The 14,974-nt window shown below is 45.9% G+C and overlaps 7 protein-coding genes across 7 annotated transcripts; 2 read left to right on the top strand and 5 right to left on the bottom strand.

Moving 5' to 3' along the window:
- The first annotated feature begins 130 nt into the window (after window positions 1-130).
- Window positions 131-2,349, top strand: F4822DRAFT_423331 (uncharacterized protein). Its single transcript, XM_051459967.1, has 3 exons — window positions 131-631; window positions 692-1,303; window positions 1,386-2,349. The coding sequence occupies exons 1-3, from the start codon at window positions 407-409 to the stop codon at window positions 1,740-1,742; spliced, it is 1,194 nt and encodes a 397-aa protein (XP_051308496.1). The 5' UTR covers window positions 131-406; the 3' UTR covers window positions 1,743-2,349.
- A 174-nt stretch (window positions 2,350-2,523) lies between these two features.
- F4822DRAFT_423329 (short chain dehydrogenase) lies at window positions 2,524-3,978 on the bottom strand. The gene is made up of 3 exons (XM_051459966.1): window positions 3,830-3,978; window positions 3,486-3,761; window positions 2,524-3,422 (listed from the first exon to the last, which is right to left on the bottom strand). The coding sequence occupies exons 1-3, from the start codon at window positions 3,944-3,946 to the stop codon at window positions 2,958-2,960; spliced, it is 858 nt and encodes a 285-aa protein (XP_051308495.1). The 5' UTR covers window positions 3,947-3,978; the 3' UTR covers window positions 2,524-2,957.
- Window positions 3,979-4,696, bottom strand: F4822DRAFT_423324 (uncharacterized protein). The gene has a single exon (XM_051459965.1). The coding sequence runs from the start codon at window positions 4,591-4,593 to the stop codon at window positions 4,363-4,365; it is 231 nt and encodes a 76-aa protein (XP_051308494.1). The 5' UTR covers window positions 4,594-4,696; the 3' UTR covers window positions 3,979-4,362.
- Window positions 4,697-5,018: 322 nt separating this feature from the next.
- Window positions 5,019-6,889, top strand: F4822DRAFT_439294 (FAD binding domain protein; the record flags this gene model as incomplete). Its single annotated transcript, XM_051462620.1, has 3 exons — window positions 5,019-6,198; window positions 6,262-6,538; window positions 6,601-6,889. The coding sequence occupies 3 exons, from the start codon at window positions 5,019-5,021 to the stop codon at window positions 6,887-6,889; spliced, it is 1,746 nt and encodes a 581-aa protein (XP_051308493.1).
- Window positions 6,890-7,253: 364 nt separating this feature from the next.
- F4822DRAFT_439293 (cytochrome P450) lies at window positions 7,254-9,180 on the bottom strand (the record flags this gene model as incomplete). Its single annotated transcript, XM_051462619.1, has 6 exons — window positions 7,254-7,348; window positions 7,388-7,711; window positions 7,795-8,095; window positions 8,135-8,260; window positions 8,311-8,829; window positions 9,169-9,180. 6 exons carry the CDS (start codon window positions 9,178-9,180, stop codon window positions 7,254-7,256), a joined length of 1,377 nt encoding a protein of 458 aa, XP_051308492.1.
- On the bottom strand, window positions 8,939-10,376 carry F4822DRAFT_103715 (uncharacterized protein). The gene is made up of 2 exons (XM_051452353.1): window positions 9,088-10,376; window positions 8,939-9,010 (listed from the first exon to the last, which is right to left on the bottom strand). The coding sequence occupies exon 1, from the start codon at window positions 10,280-10,282 to the stop codon at window positions 9,272-9,274; it is 1,011 nt and encodes a 336-aa protein (XP_051308491.1). The 5' UTR covers window positions 10,283-10,376; the 3' UTR covers window positions 8,939-9,010; window positions 9,088-9,271.
- A 1,263-nt stretch (window positions 10,377-11,639) lies between these two features.
- F4822DRAFT_103623 (aromatic compound dioxygenase) lies at window positions 11,640-13,283 on the bottom strand. The gene is made up of 3 exons (XM_051452352.1): window positions 12,831-13,283; window positions 12,618-12,770; window positions 11,640-12,554 (listed from the first exon to the last, which is right to left on the bottom strand). The coding sequence occupies exons 1-3, from the start codon at window positions 13,054-13,056 to the stop codon at window positions 11,818-11,820; spliced, it is 1,116 nt and encodes a 371-aa protein (XP_051308490.1). The 5' UTR covers window positions 13,057-13,283; the 3' UTR covers window positions 11,640-11,817.
- Between the last annotated feature and the right edge of the window lie 1,691 nt (window positions 13,284-14,974).

The following is a 14,974-nucleotide window of genomic DNA, read 5'->3' as shown; positions in this document are numbered from 1 at the left end:
ACATCTGTATGTAACCCTGAAAGAAGGTACGACAGTGCTAAACTGTGTTACACCAATTTCCAAGTTTACGTAGTGAAACATGGTCCTTCAGCGAGAAGATGACAGCCTACCTACCTAAATGCGAATATAATCGACGGTTGGTTGCATGGCCCCCAAGCCAGCCTTGTCTGTCTGTACTCGGCTTGATAATATGCCTCAAAAGAGACGACGCCGCAACTGTGGTAACATCTGGGTACCCACAAGCGAGGATCAGCATTGCTTTTCTATTTCTTACACTCTTTGTGTGCAAGTCTAAAAGACCCGTCCCATAGCTTTCAAAATAGACGACGGGCGGAGTCCGATCTAGATATATGACATAGCAACCTTAGAATATATATATTTCTTAGATTCACCTAACCAATCCACGATGGGTTTCAACTCCACAAATATCCCACCAGAAGTTTTAGCTGCGCTACCCGCCGAGTTGCAAGCGCAGGCGCCTTTGTATGACCAAACGGCACAACCCAAGATTTACGCAACATTGGCAGTGTGCACGGTCATTGCCTATGTTGCGCTGGGACTGCGGCTCTACGCCAGACGGATCACGAAGCAGGCATTTGGATTAGACGACGTTTTCACGAGTTTGGCGGTGGTACGTGCATCTAAACCTGCCGAAGCCTAGATTCGGTCTTCACTAACGTACCTACAATAGGTCTTCACAACCATTAGTGTCGGCTTGTTGGCCTATCTGGCGAGTCTAGGAATGGGCCGGCATGAAATCGTCATAGTTCTCGAGCATATAGAAGACTTTGACGTTCTGAATAAGACGCTCATTGCTTCAAGTGCCATGTACCTCCCGGTTATTTTCTGCATTAAGGCCTCCGCGATCTTCCTGTATCGCCGCGTCTTTCCAAACAGACGCTTCCATATTGTCTGCTACATCATACTGACCTTCACTGCCCTCTATGCCCTCACTGCCATCCTAGTGCTCACTATCTCCTGCCTACCGGCACTTCCACCAACGGCCGAAGAGCCTGTGGCCCAGCTCAAGTGTGCCGACAACTACCTCATCAACACCCTGCTAGTAATCCTCATTACAAATGTTGTCTTAGACGCCATTATCCTGTGCCTTCCGCTTCCACTTATCTGGCAACTGCAAACGACCCTGCGAAAGAAGTTGCAACTCACCCTAGTCTTCACCCTCGGTTCATTTATCTTTATCATCTCAATAATTCGTGTCGTTGCGGTCAAGAGGCTGAATCCACTCGACGACAATTGGGACTCAACAGATGTGGAGCTTTGGTCAATTGCCGAGTCGGCTGTGGTAGGTTTTATAACTATAGAATATTATGACCCCTCCAGCTAATACCTATAAATAATTACTAACAAGAATTCTTTTTTTAAAGGCCATCATCACAGTCTCCCTTCCTGTAATGCAGCCCGTCTTGCGTCAAGTCGTCTACCGAAAAGACGGAAGCTCCCGCATAACCTTAGCTCCAAACACCAACAGCCATATCAAAATTCCGAACGGCAGCAGCAACAACAGGCCTATTGCACTTTTGACGTTTGGGCGGAGTGGGATGAAGGGTCCCAGTGGTCGTAGGCCGCAAGAGTTAGACGTAACTACCACGGCGACGATCACCGTTGTGGACACTAATTTTGATGCTAGTGCAACGAGATTGGTGGCGGAGGACTACGGCAGTAGCAACAGGGCACATATAAAGCCTTGGGAAGACCACCGGAAAAGTAACACTCAACCTTAGGTATTCGGATAGCTGCTTATGCCTATGAGGCCATATTGATGGCGGCGTTCAAAACATCTGCTTCTCTTATCACCTACATCGCCGTGGCCGGTGTAACTAACTTAAGAGAAGTATATGGCTGACGGTCACGACTTAGGTATATCGGTGGGCGAGCACAGAATTTAACTATGTATTTACCCATATTGGCTTTCTTTAAGTCTACCCGCTTCGCGTTATCGTGCTACATGCGGACGAAGAACAGAAACGACTATTTCAGCAATGATGCTTTATATATATAGAAACTCTCAACACCGATAGATCCTCCCGGTCAAAAATTCATCATAAAACCGAAGTACCTAGAGATAGCTTAGGCGTTTTTCGATACAGTGGAGCTCCATTGGAACCTAGGTATTAACATGCGCCAATCACTCCAAGCATTATCCCCCGGCGGTGTATGTCCTGTCACTTCATTCAGTACAGGGCTAGGCCTCTGGCTAAAACTTATAGACTAGCTACACTACGAATAAAGACATCTATTAGAAATCAGATTCCCCAGGCATTCCCTTCGACTTTTCAAATCCTACTATAGGCATCTCAGCTTTCTATCCTTGTTATATTCCAATGAGCAGATGATAAAATAACTTCAATAATGATTGGCGCGCTGAGCTGGTTTATAATCGCATTTGATGCATTTGGATTAAAGAACAAATGTCACACTGTCGATATAATGAAGGCCTGTTTTAAGCCATCTCTAGAAGTCCAACGCGCTTTTCTCTACTACAACGCGCGTCTCGCTGCCGCACCGGTACGTCACATTTCATCTGAAAGCTATCCAATTGGTATACCGATTGAGGTAGTTACCTTTGTAAGATGAAGTACTTCAAGTATACGGTATGATTATTGGTACTGACCCGAAAGAAAAGAATAGAAACACGAATAAAAAATTCCGTCCCGGAGTTATCAGGGAAACTGGATTAGCCAGAGGCCAGGCTCTGCAAGGGGGCGACCAAACCGTAGACAGCTTGCGATAGAAGCGCTAATATAAGATCCAACGCCAACCTTATGAAATGATATCCGGCAAATATGTCAGCCTTAAATTAATCCATCTTCATCTCGTACTTCCATATATCTTTACCCTAATCGCAAGCATTAGTTGATCTCTCGCTGAGCTAGTAGGATAAATCTATGGCAAGCCCTTAAAACCAACGGTCAGGAATAATCCCTCTTGAATCTTCTCTACTTGGGCCTTAAGTTCACCGACATCCCAATTTGCCCAAACTGAGCGAGCTCGTAGGAATTTAGCTTCAGGGCTGGCCATCCACACCACAAAGTGTGCAGGTAGTTGAACTGAACTGAAGTTGTATAATGTACGTTAGCACACCGTGCGGCGCCTAGACTAATAATACGTAAAAATCCACCTTTATTCATGGGCAATTTGTCAGATCTGCCACCAGCTCTGTGAAAGTTATCAGTTTCAACCATGCCAGGATTGACAGTAGCAACGAAGAGATTCGGATTCTCGGCCGCCAAAAATTCGTAAATTTTGACTTGGGCAAGCTTTGAAGAGGCGTAACCTGATAGACCAGGTGTATGGTCGGCCGATACAAGTGAGGTGTCTGAGGCCACGCCAATGACAGTCGCATCAGCATCTGCTGTTGGGATAAAAGTCTTAGCCGCTAGCAATGTCCCTTTAACGTTTGTCTAGCGGGTGTAAGTTTTCGGTATGTTTTCGGTATGAATACATATACAGGAAATGAAAATTACTTCGAATCCCTTCCACCAATCTTCAACTTCGGATAGAACAACAGGAGCTCGGTCAGGACAATAGCCTGAAGACAGGATAAGTAAGTGCCACTTCCCTACCGCGGCAGCGGCATCTATTAAACTTTTCGCATTTGTTAAGTCGGCGACGTGGACCGAAGAGCGCGGTACAAGTGAGGCAGTTTCCTGCAGGGAGGTTTCAGTGCGACCTAGAAGAGCTATTCGAGCTGTTCCGGCGGTTGCGAACGTGAGAGCGGTCTCTCCCCCAATCCCACTCCCCTTTAAAATCGTGTTAATGGATAAACCTAGTTAAGTAGCGAAAACTTAACAACACTCAACCGACTTACTGCTCCAACAACTACGATAGTTTTGCCGTTGACATTCTGCTCTGGGCGCGAAGGAGAAATAGAAGGGTAGGTGTCGTTGTGCCATGTGACGGTTGGACATGGAAGTGGAGGCTGCATCTTGGCCAGCCCAAGCTTGTTTCGGAACAAATAATCAAGCAAAAACCAAGTCAAGTTAGGAAATCGAGCCATTGGATCAATGTTGTTGAATAGATTAGTTTTTGTCAGATAGACTATCCCTTGCATCAATCTCCTCGTTACACAATCTCAGACTAGGGAGATATCGGCATTGTTAAAAACATATATAATACCGCCCAAATTTACACAATTCAAATCTTATCAGTACCATACAAAATATTTTACAGCAACATGCTTCAGGCTAGAGATTTCGTAGTTGCGACGTAAAGAATTAGGAATGAGAATTCGTAGGTAGTTCCCCGGGTCCCTGGAACTTGACCAGCTACGTAGGTACTGCAGATGCCTGAAACGGGAATTTAGATCGGGTTGTATATGGTCCACGCTACCAGGAAAAATGATCACACAAATGGCGACACCCTCAAAAGCAAGTGCGTTTGTCTATATATAAACAACTTCCACATTAAGTGAGTGCTTGTCATAGCACTAATAAAGATGAAGATGATGGGGTAATCGTCCGCGTGGATGCGACGGTTGATAAGGTGTGTTGGAGGGATGCGAAAAATCATCAACGAATACAGAAACGCCATGAAAAGAAATATTAATAACAGCCAACCACGTGCTGACGTCATCAGCTTAAGCTGTTGGTGTACCTAGGTATCTGGGGTAACACGCCCCACACCTACGGAATAAGTGCACGTAATTTCAGTTAGCCTTCTTTCACCTGTTAACTTAACCTTCAAATACAACAGGTATGACACTCATAACCGGCATTTATTCCAACACCAACAGCACGGGTAAAAGTGTTTGGGCCCTATTATACTATGTGCTATGATTGAAAAAGACACAATGAGCTGGGCTATGTGCATACAAGCTTAGCCCTGCCCGAGACAACGAGTCGTCTGCATGTTGGTTGCCTTTGTGTGACAGTTCAACATTGACGTTTCTTAGGTACTTAACCTATCCCTCTGTTCACGACGACCGTTGTCGGTTACTTGATTCCTCCCGGGTCTCCTTTTTCATTCATGGATTCAATAACACATTAATTCGCATGAATATGTTTGGAATACTAACCAAGAGCCAGGCCCAGATAGTGGCGTTGCTTTCAATTATCGTCCTTCTCGGGGCGATATGGAAAGCAACGTCGCAGCCTTCACTGTCCACGCAAAAGCCGCTTGAATGTCGATGTTTCCCAGGAGATGACTGCTGGCCATCGTCTGAGGAATGGAGCCGTTTCAACGAAACCGTTCGAGGTAAACTAATCGCCACAGTGCCACTTGCCAGTCCTTGTCACGATGATTTCCCTGGCGTGAGTTACGATCCAGACAAATGCTCCGACATAAAAGCGAATTGGGCTCGTCCCTCACTACATTTCAAGACGACCCATTCTCCAATGGCTTCCTTTTTCGCCAATCAGAGCTGCGACCCGTTCACACCCCGCGATGCCCAATGTATCGTCGGTACCTATATATCCTACGCTGTTAACGCATCAGACGCATCGGACTATCGCGACACCATAGCCTTCGCAAGGGAACACAATGTACGGCTGGTAATTCGAAATACAGGGCACGATTATATGGGGAAGTCGACGGGCGCTGGTGCGCTGGCTATATGGACACATCACATAAAAGATACTACTATCTTGGACTACGTTTCTTCTGGTTACACAGGGAAGACTATGAAGATCGGTGCCGGTGTACAAGCATTCGAAGCTCAAGCCGTAGCTAGAGCAAACGGCCTGGTCGTGGTGGAGGGAGATTGTCCATCAGTAGGAATCGTAGGTGGTTACACACAAGGCGGTGGAACAAGTCCTTTAGGATCTAAATTTGGACTTGCCGCTGACCAAGTGCTGGAATGGGATGTAGTCACCGGAAATGGTGAACTTCTAACCGCTACCCCTAGTCAGAATTCAGACCTCTACTGGGCTTTATCAGGTGGTGGCGGCGGGACATATGGTGTTGTTCTCTCAATGACTGTCAAGTTACATCAAGATCATCCCACGGCTGGCGCTACCCTTTCTTTTACCGAGTCTTCCGACAAATATTGGGATATAATACAGGCGTTCCTAATGAACTTACCATCTATTATAGATTCCGGCGCCAGCGTTTATTTTCAATTTCTACCTGGCAACATATTTTCTCTACCACAGTCGTATTGCCTGGGAGGGAGTGCACATGATTTCGATCATCTCTTTCAACCTACCCTCCTAACCCTTAACCGGAGCGGAATACCTTATGGTAGGTTTGCCAGTCTGCGTTCATTTTTAATTACCAGTACAGCAACTGACACGCCTGAAACAGAATGGAATTCTCGTAACTTTCCGTGTTTCCAGGACGCATTCCACACGCTGAATCCCGAAATGAACATTTCAGACGTGAATCTTGGTGGGCGACTTATACCTCGTACGCTTGTCTCGTCTGATGATTCGGCCGCTTCTCTTGTCAATGCTATCAAGTTGATCTTAACTAGAGGTGGCATTATAGCTGCCAATTCAATGGATTTCCACCGCCCGCCGACATTTCCGAATTCAGTTCACCCAGCCTGGCGTGAGACGTTATTTCTAGCTTTCCTTGGCACGTGTGTACCCTGACAACACCATCTTCCCTATCACATAACTAAGAATTAATTCATTTAAACAGGATGTATAATCAATACAACATGACGGAGAATATAAGAGATCAACAGACAATTACCCACGTTTTCGATCCAGCCCTGGAGGCGATCACGCCAGGAGGAGCTGCGTATCTCAACGAGGGTGACATCCACCAACCCAATTGGCAGGATGTCTTTTACGGCCCAAATTATCCAAGGTTGGCCTCCATTAAGAAGGCCTTCGACCCACATGGTATCTTCTGGGGCCCTACGGCAGTGGGAAGCGAAGGCTGGGAGGTTTCTACAGACAGCAGGCTTTGCAAGACTCGTAATTGAGGGTGGTACCGTATCAATGGGTCTGATCTGCCTTAATTTCTACCTGTACGGGCCAGTGCAGCCAAGTTCACCTAAAATAGTAGCACCTACTTCGTGGTTGCCAGATTATTGCAATCGGAGTCCCAGTTTATCAGCCATAAACAGGGACTAGGGCACGACGCGTGTCCACGACGCCCACCAGACAGCTGTTTTACTTTGTTCGTACCCAGGTAGCTTTTATCACTAGCCATTGCCTCTTAATTAATCTGACAAGCCCCGCGGAAAGGAGGCTAGGAATCAGTAGAATATAGGGACAACATTATTAATATTGGATCAAAATAATTTGTAGGTATGATATTTAAAGATAGACACAGGTATAGATATCTTAAAGGCCGGTATTCGGCTCAGATCTAGCCAGATGCTCGGTTAGGTAGACCGCCACTTTACATCCATTCGCGCTCTTACATGTCATCTTCAATTCTCCCTTTCAATCACGACTATCTCTACTTTCTAACTTACCTATTACTTGAGCAAGTCGCGCGAGGACGTACGACGCCTCAATCGTTGCTTTCTGCTGACCAAGGCATGCACGATTACCTCCGCCGAATCCAAGGACTTCCCATTGGGTTGGCTTAATTGAATCCCAACGTTCAGGCCTGAATGTCTCAACGTCGTCTCCGAAAACTTCAGGGTTGCGGTGGAGCGCATAATAATCCATCACAACCATTGAACCCTTCTGAATAAACATAGGATGATCGTGAGAAGGACCTCCCCCGACTGGTAAGTTAGTGTCCCGCAGCGCGATACGTCCAAGGAGAGGAAAGATTGGATGAAGACGCAAAGCTAGTATGATGATTAGCATCCATAATTTAGAAAAGATTTTAGTCCCTCACTTTCATGCAAAATGTTCGCAATTAATTTGAAACCCAAAAGATTCTCAGCTGAGAGATCATCTTCGGATTTACCAGCAAACTCAGTGCGGAGCCGGTCCCAGTACTTCGGATGACGCGCAAGACGAAACAACGCATTCGTAAGAAGTTCCGACGTAGTGTCTTGGGCCGCCATCATGGCTTGTATAACCTGACTTCGGATGAAGTCCAAATCATTAGTTTGGGCCGAAAGTGCCTGAATCAGACTTTTGTCCTTGGGTCCATCTATTTCCGAGAATGTCTGGTTAATATAATAGTCCAAAAATCCATGCGCCGCAGTACACGTATCGACGAATTTCTTTTGTGGAAATAGATCTCACAGTTTACCAAGCATAACTCTAAGCATACTATAGAAAAGCGCATCATGGAAAGACTTTACGAAACCGTCGGCCGTAAGAGGCACGCCAGATGCCTGTTTCGATGGATGCACGCCTAACACAAAATGTAAAGCTGAATTCATAAACTTCAAGGCACCCTTAGCGTGAAAAGTTCATTATATCTCGGACAACTAACCATGACATATAGAAGAGGCTGAAGATCAACGGTTGAGCCATCCCCCGGTAATTGTTTCAAGAACACGTCGACTTCTCTTCTTAGCGTATGTAGTTTGCGAACATTATTTAATTCGAAAGAGGGCTTGAGCAGTTTCCGAGCGTCTCTCCAAGTATCACCATCCGTGGTGATGAATCCACGACCACAGAAGTACTCCATCCCCGGAAGTCTCATTGGTGAGACACCAAAGTCCTTTGATAAATTAATCGCCCGAAGATTTCCTGGGGCAATTGTACAAGTTGTTGAAGTGCTGATCCAAGGAGAGACTTCATATGTATCTCCATATCGTTGATGCAGTTCATAAAGGAACGGGACGTCCATGTACATCTTCATCTGGAAGTCAAAGCCATAGAAGGGCTCCTTGGGATTTTGTCTCACGGCCTGCTTGCATCCATAGGTCCGCACGATAGCTTTTCTCCATCGCTGACGCTGGACAAGCAAAATCACCAAAAAGAATAAATCCCAGGAATGTTGTGTTGACTTTAAAACCCATCATGAAGAATTTAGAGAAGCGGATAGGTGAAGAGCGAAAAGGGGTTAGGGTATGGAAGATGCTGAGGACACATAAAGAAAAATAAAGCGTTAGCAAGGCCAGTAAAAGAGGGCACAGCCGCGTCGAATAAGTTTCGCGATAGTCCCTTGCTTGAGCGACCTAGGTACACTGCTTCAATACTATGTTAGGTACAGACCAATCGCCCTTCAGGTATCAGACCAGGATTATCTGCAGGATGGGAGTACCTCTAGCTCGCAATGCGTCGACCGCTAATCTCGGATCAAAATTTATTAAATCGTTATGGCCATGTTGGTTTGATATCCAACCAAATTCCCCATTTGGAAACTTCTTCTCCTTCCAACCCGAAGGCAGTGGCCCTAGCCTTGGATCGCGCAGAGTCTTGATATTTTGCTCATCATTTGCATACCATTACACTCCTTGTTCGTATGATGGTTCCCATCCCATAGGGAGTTTCCCTAATAAAGCCTCCCTATTCACATACTCCGAATGGTAGCACGTACCAATTATTCGATAAGCTATTCCATCCGTTCGTCTCAGTACAAGAGGAATATCGCAACCTGGAATAACGTAGATATGATCCCCATTGCAAGCCGTGCCTGGGCCTAGGATGATCGAACCATCATCTGTTAAATGGCACGATCGCCCGCGGATGTTACGATAGATACGGTTTAGGACTTGTCCTTCGGGAGATGACACGATCTGTTCGTTGCTTGGGACATCCTCCTGCCAAGATTTCAGAAATGTTTTCAATTCGGTCATGCTAGTTGTTATGCTTAGCTCATAAGGCAACAAGGCCCTAATAAACTTTTCGTACACGGCTTCCTCGCTTTGAGATGATATGTTACCTAGAATCTCAGCTAGCATGGTAGTAATTGATTCTTTAATAGTGGTGGCGGACGACGAGAAAGGCACAGAAGAGAACGAGATCTGAATTGTGCCACAGTGAACACCAGAAATCGATATCTTATCGCCTTCGAGAACCCGAAGTGTACCTGGTGTCGATCGAGTTGACCGAGATTCGAGTGGGTAAGAACTGTCTCTTAGACTTTGGAGGTCAGGTACCCAGCTAGGCCGAGATGCCATCTCACAAAACTTCAAAAAGGAAAGGTCTCTGTATAGGCGAAAGTAGTTAATGAAGAAGTCTTTATAGATTTCCTTGGGTTTCAAGCTATAATCAATTGAGACGAGAGGTTCATCACTGTATTTGGCTAGTATGCCGAGGATGCCGTATACTCGATCGCGATCGTCCATACATAATGAATCTCTAGTGAGCTCAATGACATCTTCATTCGACATCACCGCGTTCGCACGTATTAGAGAACTCAAGTTTTCCAAGTCTTTCTCATATCTTTCAAGGCATTCGTCGTCTAATTTAGGCCGAATGCGCTTCTGCGCTAGACAAATCGTAGCGTTCTTCATCAGAGTTCAGGGGATTTCTGCATTCCCGCAAATGATGATAGCTTCGCAGGCCAGGGTAATTTCTTGCCTCACCCAGAGCCTCTTAAACCACGGTCGGTCGATTAATTTTTCAATAGCTTGCCACTCTCCTGGGGAGAATGGAAATTCAACATCGGGTTTGGTGAAGCGTTCATCAGCCTTGGGGGTTATCAACCAAGTTGGTGCACCATTATCCCATCCCTCGGAGACAATCTGGCTTCCAGTAAGCGTAAGCTTCTCCGGCGCAAGATGGCTATCATCTGCTTCGGGCCCAAGCCAAGCAACCACCTTGTCGGTATGCAAATAAACATGCACCATGCGCTGTACCTCACGCTCCCTTTCAGCCAAGTCATTCTGATTGATGCAAATCGAGTCGCACCAGAGAGCTCTCTTCCTACTCTTGTGTCGAAGCTGGCGTAGCGCTGCCGCTAAATTCTTGCCAATTCGCAAGACGCCATAGTTTTTCTTTGATTTATGCCAAAACGGTCCCGAAACCGTGTAAAGAAATGATTTCCTCGGGGTCGGACTGATCTCCCCACACGTACGATAGGGCCTCAAACCGAGGGATGTGTCATGATATATCCGTGGGTCCAGGTGGCTCGAATCGACGAAGGCGAAGACATCCTTTTAAAGGAGCTGCCGGCCCAGCTCCGCCATGGGGATCAAGTTCCAATATCCTCAGTAAAGGAAAAGGACCGGTAGTTAAAGATACGTGTGAATGGTCAAAATTTGGATGTTTTGTTGCGGGATTCATTTCACAGTTGAACGGATCACTGGGGGGAGTAATCTGGACGGACTTTTAAGGTCTGGAAATGGGCAGTCAATTCGCTAACTCCCCTAAAATGAACCATGAAACCCACTACCTAGCCCTGTGTCTAGTGAACACTTGATTGGATTTTTATGACGCTCCAGGACTGTCTCTGTACCTAGGTACGCTATACCTAACTGGGTTTTCGCGACACATCTCCACAGGCTTCCTGTTAAATAGCGGGGCTGCGGGGTGAGTTCTAAAATCTGAACTTCAGCGTACCTACCTAGGTAGATATATCCTCTCTCAAATGCCATCAATTAATCTCAAAAGCAACATTCTTTATACTTTGGACGCGTGAAATTTTTGAACTCTTGCAGCGCTTTTATGAGCTTCTTGCCATGTTTCCTTAATCAGCACCTACAAGATCGCCAATTTACATATTCTCGAAAGTAATTGCGATCCAGACAATCATTGCTCTACGGAATCCCAGAAATCGTTAATCCACTGGGACCATCAAAAATCTCTGAGGTCATCTAAACACACATGCCATACATAATTCACTAATTACGACAATAACTACGACAGATAGCAATATTCAGCACCAACAGTATTTTATTGAAATAGATATTGACAATCAAACCAGGTTAACATCCAACCAGGCCAAAGTGTATGTGAGCCGCTCCAAAACAAATCATTCGCGCTTGTCAAACCACACCGGAATCTCCATCCCCTATTTATACACAACTACTCTCCCCGCAGTACTAGCCTAAGCAGAAGCCGTGCTAGAGGTTGTTGGGGGAGCAGTACCGTTAGGAGGGGCGCCACCCGGACCTCCAGGACCGGAGTTGGGGTTAGCAACACCTCCTTCCTTGTAGTAGAAGGCAGCGGGGGTAATAGACTCGGTTTGGGTGGCATTGATGCCAAACGCGATCCAGGCGAAGAGACCGCTATTAATATCGTCGTCGAGGTAGGTATACTCGAAGAATGGGTCGACACCATCAGTGGCAGCTTCCTCGGCCAAGATGCTGTCTTCGGTGTTCAAGGTCAACTCCTGAGTGTTGGTGTTGTAAGGCTCAGTCAATTCAACAGCGGAAATTAGATCCTGGTCAAAGAAAGCTTGACCAACGTGGCTGGCGCTAACATTGTTACCGAGCGTCGAGTTAGCGAGGAGAACAGCGTTCTGGTGAATCATGACGTGAATATGGGTGGCGCGGCCCGTGTAGTGGCCTGGGAAGATGGTTTCGAATTGAGCAACTCCGTCAGAATCGGTCTTCTGGATGCCGCGAAGCCATGTGTTGTTGATATTCGTATCGTCGGTGGAGTCTCCGTTGCCGCTTGCTACGATACCACCGTAGACACCTGTGGCGTTGCAGTGCCACATTTCGAGATACACATCGGTAACGGGTTCGCAGGTGTTGATATCGATGACTTGGTAGTCGAGGATCGTGTCGACACCAGGCTGTTCCTCGACGACGTTTTCTCGTACAAACTCACCGCCCACATCTTCGCGTCATGATCAGTATTGATACCCAAATGGTATTATTTCAATGGTATGTCAATACTCACAGTATGGTCCCTGAGTAACTTCGGGTGTCAAGAGGCACGAGTTGTACCCTGCGAAAAGAGTAGCGGCGTCGGTGTTAGGGGTATAGCCGAGGTCGGTAGCGTTGTGGTCGGTGGCTAAGTCGGAAGCAAGATCACGCTTCTTGGTTAAACCTCCTATAATCGATTTAGTTTTTACGTTTTACAACATATTTAGTTGTATAGGGAGAGACGCACTCTTAGCTCGCGCCTTTTCCAAAAGGGCAGCTCGACGCTGGATATTGCGCTTCTCAACACCTCGCGCCTTCAACTTCGGCGCGCAGTGATCAAGGTTGGTACGCTTGACGGAGCTGAGGAATTCACGACGCTCCTTAATCTCTTGAGTAAGATCATGGCCAGGATGAGCAACAACGGAACCGGCGAGTAGGGCCAAGCCAGATACGACAGAGCTGGCGAAACGCATTTTGCTAGTGGATCTGTTGTTGACGGACGAACGAATGGTAAGTCAAATAACGAAAGGAGTAGAACCGAAGAATTCTTGATATAAAAGAATGCGAACTGTTGGCGCTGAGGTGGTGATAGAACAAGAGAGGCGATCGACGGCCATCGCCAACTTATACAACAACTCGATTACATTTCGACGCCCGTGCGATATATCATAATCACCATGCGAAAGCCTCCTTTTGGTATCTTCAACATAGTTGTGGGTCAACATTCATCATCGTGAGCTCTTGGCAGCGGAGGATTACGTGTGCAAATAGGATTGATGTTACTGGTTACTTCTCTGATATACATGGATAATCCACCCGCGAACTCGATTAGATCTATTCTAACCCATGGTTCTGTGGAGGCTACGCTCTTCCTAAATAGGAACTTGCCCGTGGTAGGCCCGGTATTCGTGATCCTCCAACCCCAGAACTAACCAACTAGGCTAGGAACCCCGTCATGTTTCAAACAGCTACCACTTGGCTCCCACCAATGAAAGAATTGGGATATCCAAGCCAGGCATAAAATATAGATGAGATGCTTCCTAGTACCCTTGAGCAGACCAGGAACTTGGTAGAGCTGCGTAAGCCAGCTGTTGACCCGGCAAGCACACCCAGTCATGACCGTCATGTAAGTTGTGTGGGTTACAATAGTAGAAATAGAATAAGCTCCATCTCAAGTTTATGGATTCAAAAGAGATGTGGGTCTTAGGTATCATTCCACGTTCTGAGTATTAAACGCGCGTAAGTACCCCTTTTCCCTGTCACACCAATTAAAATCCTGAATGGTAACGTCGCAGCTATACCTAAGTAACTGCAATTCTACACTTCATATGAAGTATTGTGAAAATGGAATGTTCATGATGTGTAAGTAATTCTACCTTTCGTATCTGCATGCTCAATTTTTTTAATCCCTCGGTGGGCAAGACAAGTGAAGAGTCCACTCGTTTCAGCTTACAAAAAGACTTAATAGAAATGTTCAAACAATCCATACAACGCGCAACCCTATTGATGAATTTGATGTAAAGTGACAACTTGTCTTGGCACATAACAAAGCAAGTCTGAACGTAATGCGATTTGTGGACAGTTACGATACCTCATCAGCCATTTGAATTCTTGCTTTAACGATTCCATGTTCTATGTCAACATCATTCATATTCAAAGCCACATTATCTCGGACCCTTAATTCTGCCTTGATGACGACTCTAACCATACCATGGCATAAGGACTCTTGGCAATGAAGGAGCTGGAATATGATTAGTGCTACCTAATTACTTGATAATGTATCTCATATTACTAGGTAAATTTGTATCTGTATCGCCAGACTTCACAACACATAACTTACGTTGGCAAGAAAAGACTACCACTTCAAGGCCAATTGAGAAATTTATTTCTCGTAGGATACGATAGACATCCGTCAATACTTACCTAGGTAGTTAGGTAATCAAGCACAAAAGTGCACAAGGCAGCCTCGACTTAGTTTGCCACCTATCTATCATCGCGCTCATTAGTGTCACCGGTGCCTGTATATACTTGATGAAAACACTCCACTTGCGGAGAAAGGCTAGTAAAACATCCAGGGGATACCATTACTCGTCAGCTCATCAAGCTCGCATGCATTCAAGTGGTATTCAGCGATGACGTTCGGCTCATGACTGCCCAGGTACATAGCTATCTAAGGGGTAACACACGAGGGTGAGTCAGTAGGCCCCAAAGCCACTATATATTTTATTTAGTCGTAATGATGATGTACATAGACGCGAAACGGCGAATTTATACCGATACTTACCATCGCAATTATAACTTATCACAGACATCTATGTCCGAGTGAGTATGGAATTATTGGTCTAAAATAAGGTGGGCTGTACCTATTGAGACCAAACAGCTAGATTGTTT

Source organism: Hypoxylon trugodes, assembly GCF_022578975.1.
Source record: "Hypoxylon trugodes strain CBS 135444 unplaced genomic scaffold F4822scaffold_14, whole genome shotgun sequence".
NCBI lineage: Eukaryota > Fungi > Ascomycota > Sordariomycetes > Xylariales > Hypoxylaceae > Hypoxylon > Hypoxylon trugodes.
The sequence above is the reverse complement of the archived record's forward strand: the minus strand, read 5'-3'. Positions and strand labels throughout refer to the sequence as shown.